We start from the raw sequence: 12,128 nt of genomic DNA, 5'->3' as shown, positions 1-12,128 counted from the left end.
CACCATCTTCATATTTAGTTACAATCCCTTTGGGGATTTTCAACATGTCAGGAGAATCTCTGACCCTATTTATGTTGCTGCCACCATTGATGGGTCCTAGGCCCATCTCTTGTCTTTCCCTCTCTATGGCTAGGATCTGTCTTTCCAAAGCCAATCTTTTGGCCATCCTGGCTAACTGGATGTCCTCTTCACTGGAGTTATCCTCAGTGATTTCAGAGTTGTTGGTCCCTCCTGTGAGGGAACCAGCATCTCTGACTATTATTTGTGGAGTCAGGGCTTGAGAAGCCCTGCTCTCCCTAAGTAGGACTGGAGGGGGGGAATTTCCCTCCAAGTCACTATCTTCATCCTCTGAGTTGCCATCCTCAGAGGGGTTGGCCTTTTCAAACTCTGCCAAAAGCTCCTGGAGCTGTACTTTGGTAGGTTTGGGGCCCATTGCTATTTTCTTTAATTTACAGAGTGACCTTAGCTCTCTCATCTGTAGATGGAGGTAAGGTGTGGTGTCGAGTTCCACCACATTCACATCTGTGCTAGACATTTTGCTTCTAAAAGTTGGAATACTTTTTAAGAATCTACAACTGGTTCTAGAATCTAATTCAAACTTTTACAAACTTTTAAACTCTAAAAGAAATGCTAAACAGGATCTAACACAAGGCCCTAGCAGGTCTTTTAAGAATTTAGAAAACTTTTCAAATTGCAAAAATCAATTTCTAATGACAATTTTGGAATTTGTCGTGTGATCAGGTATTGGCTGAGTAGTCCAGCAAATGCAAAGTCTTGTACCCCACCGCTGATCCACCAATGTAGGAAGTTGGCTCTGTATGTGCTATTTCAAAGTAAGGAATAGCATGCACAGAGTCCAAGGGTTCCCCTTAGAGGTAAAATAGTGGTAAAAATAGATAATACTAATGCTCTATTTTGTGGTAGTGTGGTCGAGCAGTAGGCTTATCCAAGGAGTAGTGTTAAGCATTTGTTGTACATACACAAGACAATAAATGAGGTACACACACTCAGAGACAAATCCAGCCAATAGGTTTTTATATAGAAAAATATCTTTTCTTAGTTTATTTTAAGAACCACAGGTTCAAATTCTACATGTAATATCTCATTCGAAAGGTATTGCAGGTAAGTACTTTAGGAACTTCAAATCATCAAAATTGCATGTATACTTTTCAAGTTATTGACAAATAGCTGTTTTAAAAGTGGACACTTAGTGCAATTTTCACAGTTCCTGGGGGAGGTAAGTTTTTGTTAGTTTTACCAGGTAAGTAGGACACTTACAGGGTTCAGTTCTTGGTCCAAGGTAGCCCACCGTTGGGGGTTCAGAGCAACCCCAAAGTCACCACACCAGCAGCTCAGGGCCGGTCAGGTGCAGAGTTCAAAGTGGTGCCCAAAACACATAGGCTAGAATGGAGAGAAGGGGGTGCCCCGGTTCCGGTCTGCTTGCAGGTAAGTACCCGCGTCTTCGGAGGGCAGACCAGGGGGGTTTTGTAGGGCACCGGGGGGGACACAAGTCCACACAGAAATTTCACCCTCAGCGGCGCGGGGGCGGCCGGGTGCAGTGTAGAAACAAGCGTCGGGTTTTCAATGTTAGTCTATGAGAGATCTCGGGATCTCTTCAGCGCTGCAGGCAGGCAAGGGGGGGATTCCTCGGGGAAACCTCCACTTGGGCAAGGGAGAGGGACTCCTGGGGGTCACTTCTCCCGTGAAAGTCCGGTCCTTCAGGTCCTGGGGGCTGCGGGTGCAGGGTCTCTCCCAGGCGTCGGGACTTGGGACTCCAAGAGTCGCGGTCAGGGGAAGCCTCGGGATTCCCTCTGCAGGCGGCGCTGTGGGGGCTCAGGGGGGACAGGTTTTGGTACTCACAGTATCAGAGTAGTCCTGGGGTCCCTCCTGAGGTGTTGGATCGCCACCAGCCGAGTCGGGGTCGCCGGGTGCAGTGTTGCAAGTCTCACGCTTCTTGCGGGGAGATTGCAGGGTTCTTTAAAGCTGCTTCTTTGGATAAAGTTGCAGTCTTTTTGGAGCAGGTCCGCTGTCCTCGGGAGTTTCTTGTCGTGGTCGAAGCAGGGCAGTCCTCAGAGGATTCAGAGGTCGCTGGTCCCTTTGGAAGGCGTCGCTGGAGCAGAGTTCTTTGGAAGGCAGGAGACAGGCCGGTGAGTTTCTGGAGCCAAGGCAGTTGTTGTCTTCTGGTCTTCCTCTGCAGGGGTTTTCAGCTAGGCAGTCCTTCTTCTTGTTGTTGCAGGAATCTAATTTTCTAGGGTTCAGGGTAGCCCTTAAATACTAAATTTAAGGGCGTGTTTAGGTCTGGGGGGTTAGTAGCCAATGGCTACTAGCCCTGAGGGTGGGTACACCCTCTTTGTGCCTCCTCCCAAGGGGAGGGGGTCACAATCCTAACCCTATTGGGGGAATCCTCCATCTGCAAGATGGAGGATTTCTAAAAGTTAGAGTCACCTCAGCTCAGGACACCTTAGGGGCTGTCCTGACTGGCCAGTGACTCCTCCTTGTTTTTCTCATTATTTTCTCCGGCCTTGCCGCCAAAAGTGGGGCCTGGCCGGAGGGGGCGGGCAACTCCACTAGCTGGAGTGTCCTGCTGGGTTGGCACAAAGGAGGTGAGCCTTTGAGGCTCACCGCCAGGTGTGACAATTCCTGCCTGGGAGAGGTGTTAGCATCTCCACCCAGTGCAGGCTTTGTTACTGGCCTCAGAGTGACAAAGGCACTCTCCCCATGGGGCCAGCAACATGTCTCGGTTTGTGGCAGGCTGCTAAAACTAGTCAGCCTACACAGATAGTCGGTTAAGTTTCAGGGGGCACCTCTAAGGTGCCCTCTGTGGTGTATTTTATAATAAAATGTACACTGGCATCAGTGTGCATTTATTGTGCTGAGAAGTTTGATACCAAACTTCCCAGTTTTCAGTGTAGCCATTATGGTGCTGTGGAGTTCGTGTTGGACAGACTCCCAGACCATATACTCTTATGGCTACCCTGCACTTACAATGTCTAAGGTTTTGTTTAGACACTGTAGGGGTACCATGCTCATGCACTGGTACCCTCACCTATGGTATAGTGCACCCTGCCTTAGGGCTGTAAGGCCTGCTAGAGGGGTGTCTTACCTATACTGCATAGGCAGTGAGAGGCTGGCATGGCACCCTGAGGGGAGTGCCATGTCGACTTACTCGTTTTGTCCTCACTAGCACACACAAGCTGGCAAGCAGTGTGTCTGTGCTGAGTGAGGGGTCTCCAGGGTGGCATAAGACATGCTGCAGCCCTTAGAGACCTTCCTTGGCATCAGGGCCCTTGGTACTAGAAGTACCAGTTACAAGGGACTTATCTGGATGCCAGGGTCTGCCAATTGTGGATACAAAAGTACAGGTTAGGGAAAGAACACTGGTGCTGGGGCCTGGTTAGCAGGCCTCAGCACACTTTCAATTGTAAACATAGCATCAGCAAAGGCAAAAAGTCAGGGGGCAACCATGCCAAGGAGGCATTTCCTTACAGAGGGGCAGGGCTGAGCTCTGGGATGACGCATAGATTATTTCAGGGGTATTTTTCTGTAGCTCATAATCCTCAGACACATAAAAGTGCATATATATCCATCCAAAACAGACATTGATCAAAAACACTAGGCCCCATAATTGGGGTGTTGAGATTAGGCCCCAGTGCAACTGCAGCTGATGCAATAAAGGGCCTTAAAGAGCCCCAATAGCTCCCTAACAATCCACAAGACCTCTCTCTGAGGAATCTGTCTGTCATTTGCAAACTGAAAAATGACATCCGCCAAATAGTGCCCCATCCTCTGAGCCATATTTCATACCATCCAAGTATCTCACTACTTTCCTCGTTTTCCTGGGTCCTTACTCTGAGGCTCTAGGAGTCCGGACAGAGTGCTGTGTCTGAATGTGACCCTGCTGGCCTCCTCCCTGTCACCCCTGCGACTCACCTTGAATGGTATCTGCATGTTAACGGAGACCAAAAAGGACAGGGTCTATAGGGACACACATGCCCCATGCTTTTTTAATTTTACAAAAGCTGTTCCCTTGGGTGGCATAATACATGCTGCAGGCCAAGGGGAATCCCTGGTGCCCCAATGCCTTGGGTACCATATATTAGGGACTTGCATAGGGGCACCAGTATGCCAAGTATAGGGTGTGTGAAGTCCCAGCAACCAAATTTAGAGGAACAGAGCACAGTCACTGGGGGTCCTGGTTAGCAGGATCCCAGTGAACACAATCAAAACATATTGACATCAGGCATCAGGGGGTGACCATGCCAAAAAGATGGTATTTTCCTACAATCACTACATCTGTTGTCCTGGCTGCTGAATTCAATGAATTTGCAAAGTTGAATATTCGGACAGACTGCAGGGCAAACACCACTTATAAGATGTATAAACTCAAGAGGAAATGCTTCTGTTTCTGGTGCCAGGAAATGGGTGTTAATCCAAACTCCTCATCCCCAGATCAGATCTTCCTTATTTTCTACAATTGCCAAAATCCAGACTCATCCATTAAGGTGCATCCAGCAGCAATATTTCTCTTTCGGGGATCAGATATGCTACCTTCCCTTTGGTTGCCTAGAGTAATCAAGCAGTTCCTCAAGGGACTCTTCAGGGGGTCTCCTTCTCTTCCTACATGTCATCTCAATGTAGTATTCATGAAAGCTCCCTTTGAACCGATCCACAAAGCAGACTTAAAATATCTCACATAGAAGACAGCACTGCTTCTGGCACTAACGTCAGCAAAGAGAGTCAGTGACATAAAAAAGTTTACAATAAAAGAGCCATTAATTCAATTTAAACAAGATCGTGTCGTATTACGACAGTGTCATATTAAGAATGAATCCAAAGTTCATATCAAAGGTCCCCTTGAATTTCCACCTTAATGAACCCATAATGTAAAGGAAATTCTTCGCCAATCCTCGGACGATGGCAGAAAAAACTTTGCAACCTTTAGACATTACAAAGTGTATCAAATTCTACTTACATAGAATGAAACAATTCCGTAAAATGGATCAGTTGTTTGTGGCTTATGGAAATGTATGAAAAGGGTTCCCAGTTTCGAAGCAAAGCATAGCAAGATGGATTGCAGCCGCCATCCAAATCTGTCACAGACGAGCAGACCTTTACCAAGCATTACTGTCTGGATTCCTCTGACAAAAGTGATACGGCTGTGGGACAAGCAGCATTGCGCCTCCTATTTCAACAAGATGAGACCTTCTATCTTCTCACCTTCAACAATGTAATTATAATGTTTGCAAATGCTTACTATTCTGTTTCAAGCATGTGAATCTATGAAAGATCCAATACTGGAGAAGAAAAAAGTTTCTTGCCTGTAACTGTAGTTCTCCAGTATTGGTATCTTTCTTAGATTCTCATTTGCCCACCCTCCTCACCATAAGTGCTCCCCTTATTTGTTTACAGTATCATATCCTACTTGTGCTGGAAAATCTGAGTCACTGGTGGTAAAGGTTCTTAAGAGTGCTGTCACCTGTTTGGCTGGACTTTAGGCATTTTTAAATGATGTTAAAGTGAATGTCTTTTAACATTGACTTCTATGTAGGTCTTACACTATTGCTTTCTATGATACTGTGGCACTCCCACTTTTGGGAATAATTCAAGAATGTGAATCTATGAAAGATACCAATACTGGAGAACTACAGTTACAGGTAAGTAACTTATTTTCTTTCTTACACATCTTCAACTCTAGTATCCAAGTTTATGTGAATTGGGTGGCAATTATTTTTTGTTTTACAGTAGAGAAATTTACTTTGCTGTTTTTCTCTATCACATCTCTTTAAGGAAAAAATGAAAGGCCGCCATATTCAACATTTGCTAGAGATTCTGGAATGCCAGGTCTTAACCAGGTAACGTACGAACATATACCATTAAAGATTTTGTATAAAATGTTGTATGGTATTTGGTGATAAGGGGTTTGCTACCAGTTAATACATGTTTGTCGTCTGTGCAACCTAAGAAATATTTATTAAGGGCTGTTTTTTTTTTTTTTTTTAAATACATTTTTATTTGGAGATTACACAACCAAAACCTCCATGGTAGCAATGTCTATTCAGCAGGATACTTCATTGATCTTCACTGTCATGTCCTAGATGGACCCTTCCATCCCCAAGAACTACCGCCCATATGCAAGGCATCTATAAGCCATAGTTTTGTCTCAAGCAGGATACTATACTTGTCCTGGTGGGCCATCCAGAAGGCCCCAGAATGTCCCCCACATATTCCATATTTTTTATTACTTGCAGGGTGTAGGAAGTTGGCTCTGTATGCACTATTTCAAAGTAAGGAATAGTATGCACAGAGTCCAAGGGTTCCCCTTAGAGGTAAGATAGTGGCAAAAAGAGAATACTAATGCTCTATTTTGTGGTAGTGTGGTAGAGCAGTAGGCTTATCAAAGGAGTAGTGTTAAGCATTTGTTGTACATATACACAGGCAATAAATGAGGAACACACACTCAGAGGCAATTCCAGGCCAATAGGTTTTTGTATAGAAAAATATATTTTCTTAGTTTATTTTAAGAACCACAGGTTCAAATTTTACATGTAATATCTCAAATGAAAGGTATTGCAGGTAAGTACTTTAGGAACTTTGAATAATCACAATAGCATGTATACTTTTCAAATAAAACACATATAGCTATTTTAAAACTAGACAGTGCAATTTTCACAGTTCCTAGGGGAGGTAAGTAATTGTTAGTTCTTGCAGGTAAGTAAACCACCTACGGGGTTCAAGTTTGGGTCCAAGGTAGCCCACCGTTGGGGGTTCAGAGCAACCCCAAAGTTACCACACCAGCAGCTCAGGGCCGGTCAGGTGCAGAGTTCAAAATAGTGCCCAAAACGCATAGGCTTCAATGGAGAGGGGGGTGCCCCGGTTCCAGTCTGCCAGCAGGTAAGTACCCGCGTCTTCGGAGGGCAGACCAGGGGGGTTTTGTAGGGCACTGGGGGGGGACACAAGTTAGCACAGAAAGTACACCCTCAGCGGCACGGGGGCGGCCGGGTGCAGTGTGCAAACACACGTCGGGTTTGTAATAGGAATCAATGGGAGACCAAGGGGTCTCTTCAGCGATGCAGGCAAGGGGGGGGGCTCCTTGGGGTAGCCACCACCTGGGCAAGAGAGAGGGCCTCCTGGGGGTCACTCCTGCACTGGAGTTCCGATCCTTCAGGTCTTGGGGGCTGCGGGTGCAGGGTCTTTTCCAGATGTCGGGATCTGAGAGTCAGGCAGTCGCGGTCAGGGGGAGCCTCGGGATTCCCTCTGCAGGCGTCGCTGTGCGGGCTCAGGGGGGACAACTTTGGTTACTCACAGTCTCGGAGTCGCCGGGGAGTCCTCCCTGAAGTGGTGTTTCTCCACAAGTCGAGCCGGGGGCGTCGGCTGCAGAGTTGCAAGTCTCACGCTTCTGGCGGGAAATGCTGTTGTCTTTAAGTTGCTTCTTTGGAAACAAAGTTGCAGTCTTGGATGAACAGGGCCGCTGTTCTCTGGAGTTTCTTGGTCCTTTTAGAGCAGGGCAGTCCTCTGAGGATTCAGAGGTCGCTGGTCCTGGGGAAAGCGTCGCTGGAGCAGTTTTCTTCCGAAGGGGGGAGACAGGCCGGTAGAGCTGGGGCCAAGGCAGTTGGTGTCTCGGTCTTCTCTGCAGGGTTTTTCAGCTCAGCAGTCCTCTTCTTCTTAGGTTGCAGGAATCTGAGTTCCTAGGTTCAGGGGAGCCCCTAAATACAGAATTTAGGGGTGTGTTTAGGTCAGGGAGGGCAGTAGCCAATGGCTACTAGCCCTGAGGGTGGCTACACCCTCTTTGTGCCTCCTCCCAAGGGGAGGGGGTCACATTCCTATCCCTATTGGGGGGGATTCTCCATCTGCAAGATGGAGGATTCCTAAAAGTCAGTCTCACTTCAGCTCAGGTTGCCTTAGGGGCTTTCCTGACTGGCCAGTGACTCCTCCTTGTTTTTCTCATTATCTCCTCCGGCCTTGCCGCCAAAAGTGGGGCCGTGGCCGGAGGGGGCGGGCAACTCCACTAGCTGGAATGCCCTGTGGTGCTGGAACAAAGGGGGTGAGCCTTTGAGGCTCACCGCCAGGTGTTACAGCTCCTGCAAGGGGGAGGTGATAGCATCTCCACCCAGTGCAGGCTTTGTTACTGGCCACAGAGTGACAAAGGCACTCTCCCCATGTGGCCAGCAACATGTCTCGAGTGTGGCAGGCTGCTAGAACCACAGGTAGTTGGTTAAGGTTTCAGTGGGCACCTCTAAGGTGCCCTCTGGGGTGTATTTTACAATCAAATGTACACTGGCATCAGTGTGCATTTATTGTGCTGAGAAGTTTGATGCCAAACTTCCCAGTTTTCAGTGTAGCCATTATGGTGCTGTGGAGTTCGTGTTTGACAGACTCCCAGACCATATACTCTTATGGCTACCCTGCACTTCCAATGTCTAAGGTTTGGCTTAGACACTGTAGGGGCACAGAGCTCATGCACTGGTGCCCTCACCTATGGTATAGTGCACCCTGCCTTAGGGCTGTAAGGCCTGCTAGAGGGGTGACTTACCTATACTGCATAGGCAGTGTGAGGTTGGCATGGCACCCTGAGGGGAGTGCCATGTCGACTTACTCGTTTTGTCCTCACCAGCACACACAAGCTGGCAAGCAGTGTGTCTGTGCTGAGTGAGGGGTCCCCAGGGTGGCATAAGATATGCTACAGCCCTTAGAGACCTTCCCTGGCATCAGGGCCCTTGGTACCAGGGGTACCAGTTACAAGGGACTTACCTGGATGCCAGGATGTGCCAATTGTGTGAACAAAAGTACAGGTTAGGGAAAGAACACTGGTGCTGGGGCCTGGTTAGCAGGCCTCAGCACACTTTCAAATCAAAACATAGCATCAGCAAAGGCAAAAAGTCAGGGGGTAACCATGCCAAGGAGGCATTTCCTTACACAGGGTCATCCTCTACTTCTATAGACCTGGCGTTCTACAGCCCTGCACCAGTCCATGTCCGATTTACTTATCGATTCGGTCGCCACCCACTGATGAAATTTTTTTCTCTTAGCCGCTGCATTTCCCAGGGTGGATAGCAATGTAGTATACTTTTCAGGATGCTCTTTCTGAACAGTTTATGTGAGACCATAGTGGCTAGTCCACCTGTCTCCTGTTGACCTTACCAGACCCCACTCCAGAAGTCCTCCAAACATGGGCAATTCCATAGTGTATGCAGAAACCCCTTTGGCGCCTCTCAGCCCCTGGTACACTTATCTGTAGAGGCTTCTGCCAACTTATGTAAGAGTGTTCTTGTGTAGTAGGACCTGTGAACTATACGGAGTTGGGTCAGCCTGAATCAGGCTCTAATTCCCACTTCTCTAGCTGATTGGATCTCATCCTCACATTCCTCCATCTCTAGTTCCCCAACACCTGCCTCACAGGCCTCTTAACTTCAGTAGGGAATGGAGGGTGTTGTTCATTAATGTACTGTAAGTCAGGGAGATCACTTTTGTGAGGAGCTGTTCTGTCAAAAGCCAGTCTTCCAGTGGTGAGGCTTCCTCAAGTGGCTGGCCCTTCTCCATATGCACCTGCAATGCGTGCTTCAGTTAGTGGAAACTGAAATTTCCCTGGGAGCCATCTCAGTCTCCATGCAGAGCTTCCCATTTGATTAAGTCCTTCCTCTCGCCGTATTTCTCCCAGCGTAGAGATACCTATCAGGTTACAGCCTACAGATCCTTCCAAGTTTCCCCACGTCCACCAATATGTCGCTATCCCACAGGCAGGTCATCTCCGTGGGCTTACCCTGCCAGCCCAGGAATCTATTTGAAACCCACACATGGAAGTTGTGACCCTGGAGAGAGGTCTGGGACTTCCAACCCTTCTTGGAGTATAATGCACTCGGGGAAACCTCTGGAACCCTGGGCCTTGATGTCCACCGGATCAAGGGCTCTGTCGGAGGGGTAAAAACCCACTCATTGATCATTATAAGTTATGATGCACAATAGTACCTTTACACGTCAGGAAGGTCGATACACTGTGATGCCACTCGTCATCTATATTCTGGTAGGTCCCCCCCATCCCACAAGAGCTGTCAAACAGTCTTACTCGTTGAAAAAACTCAAACGTTAACGGATACCGACTGCTTTGCTGCGCACAAAGGAGTTTTGGAGGAAAAATCATTTTGTACATTGCCACTCTCCCCAGGAGCGATCTCCACTGCTCTACATCTCCTCCAAATCGATGAAAGGCATAATAGAGATTGACCGAGCAGAAGAGCGCAGGTTTCCTAGTCACATAGATGGCCAGACACTTAAATCCCACTATTTCTACCGCTAGGTCCTTTAAGAGATCTCGCTGCGTAACCCATGCAAGCAGGGGATAAAGAATGGACTTCCCTCAATCATGCACACCGAGTATGCCAATTATGGAGCAGTCTAGGAATGGAGCCCTCTGGGTCTGACCCATATAACAGGATATCATACGCATAAAGGGATATTATGTCTTCCAACTTCCCTCCCCACCCCACACACCCAAAGCAGCAATGGCTCCAGCCCCAGGTCAAAGACATTGGTGATAGTGGGCACCCTTGCTGGGTACCCCAGTCATTTGAAACTGACTGGACCAGGTCCTGTTTACTCTCAGCTGCTCCATCAGTTCACTTTAGAGCAGTTTTACCCTACCAATTTAGTTTGGACCAAAGCTCATCCCCTCCAATACAGCTTGTAGGTATTGTCACTCCATCGAGTGCAGGAACTTCTGCCAGTTCATCCCCTCCCCGGTGCTCTGAATGCAGGCAAATAATCGTTTGATGTTCATTCCTGTCTGATGTCCAGTCCCTCTGACTGATCAGGGTGTATTAGCTTCTCTAATTCTCCTCAGGCAGGTGGCCAGGAGTTTGGCCAGGTTTTTCCCCCTGCACATTCAGAAGTGAAATTGGCCTGTAGAGGTACAATCTGTATGTGTCTTACCTTCTGTAGGAAATTGGCTCCCTGTTACAGTTAACCCCCACTTTTTGCCTGATATTGATGCTGACTTGACTGAGAAGTGTGCTGGGACCCTGCTAACCAGGCCCCAGCACCAGTGTTCTTTCCCAAAATCTGCACCTTTGTTTCCACAATTGGCACAGCCCTGACACACAGTTAAGTTCCTTGTAAAAGGTATCCCTGGTACCAAGGGCCCTGTGGCCAGGGAAGGTCCCCAAGGGTTGCATCATGTATTATACCACCCTGAGGGACCCCTCACCAAGCACATGCTTAGCATCTTATGTGTGCTGTGGAGAGAAAAAGCCAAAGTCGACATGGTACCCCTCTCAGGGTGCCTTGCCCTAAACCACTGCCTGTGGCATAGGTAAGTCACCCATCTAGCAGGTCTTATAGCCCTAAGGCAGGGTGCACACAGGTGAGGGCATAGCTGCATGAGCAATATGCCCCTACAGTGTTAAGTCCATTCTTAGACAGTGTATGTGCAGTGTGGCTGTATTAAATATATGGTCTGGAAGTTTGTCATTACGAACTCCACAGCTCCATAATGGCTTTATTGAATACTGGGAAGTTTGGTATCAAACATCTCACACAATACACCTACACTGATGCAAGTGTGGGATTTATTGCAAAAAGCACCCCGGGTGCATTTTAGAGATGCCATGCCCCCTGTAGGTTAGCCAAACTGCTAGTGCAGGACTGACCAGTATGTGCCAGCCTGCCACTTTGAGACAAGTTTCTGACCCCATGGGGTGAGAGCCTTTGTGCTCTTGGAAACAAAGCCTTTCCTGGGTGGAGGTGCTTCACACTTCACACCCCTTCCCCCCTACATGAACTGCAACACCTGGTGATGAGCCTCTAAGGCTCAAGCCTCTTGCTACAGTGCCCCAGGGGACTTCAGCTAGTGGAGGTGCCACCCCTTCGCCCCCCCCACAAGACAAAGCCACACTTTTGGTGGCAAGTCCAGCGGAAAAAATAGGGAAAGCAGGGATGAGTGACAACCCCAGCTGGGACCACCTTTAATGTGTCCAAAGCTGAGGTGACCCTCTACCTGCAGAATCCTCTATCTTAGTTTGGAGGACAGGGACCAATAGGGATAGGTTTGTGTCCTCCTCCCCAAAAAGAATGGAAACAAGAAGGGTCTAGCCACCCTCAGGGACAGTAGCCATTATCTACTGCCCTCTGACCCCTAT

General features: G+C 48.0%; 1 protein-coding gene across 8 annotated transcripts in view; it reads left to right on the top strand.

Moving 5' to 3' along the window:
• The window catches only part of TCF3 (transcription factor 3), an 861,587-nt gene that overhangs the window by 333,639 nt on the left and 515,820 nt on the right, over positions 1–12,128 (top strand). For all 8 annotated transcript variants that reach the window (XM_069216217.1, XM_069216218.1, XM_069216223.1 and 5 more), the window contains exon 6: positions 5,788–5,852. In XM_069216217.1, coding sequence (XP_069072318.1) covers positions 5,788–5,852 — 65 coding nt within the window. The remainder of the gene's footprint in view (positions 1–5,787; positions 5,853–12,128) is intronic.

The sequence above is a fragment of the Pleurodeles waltl genome, chromosome 12 (assembly GCF_031143425.1).
Source record: "Pleurodeles waltl isolate 20211129_DDA chromosome 12, aPleWal1.hap1.20221129, whole genome shotgun sequence".
Lineage (NCBI taxonomy): Eukaryota > Metazoa > Chordata > Amphibia > Caudata > Salamandridae > Pleurodeles > Pleurodeles waltl.
Note: the sequence above shows the minus strand (reverse complement) of the source record. Positions and strands in the feature narration are given on the sequence as shown.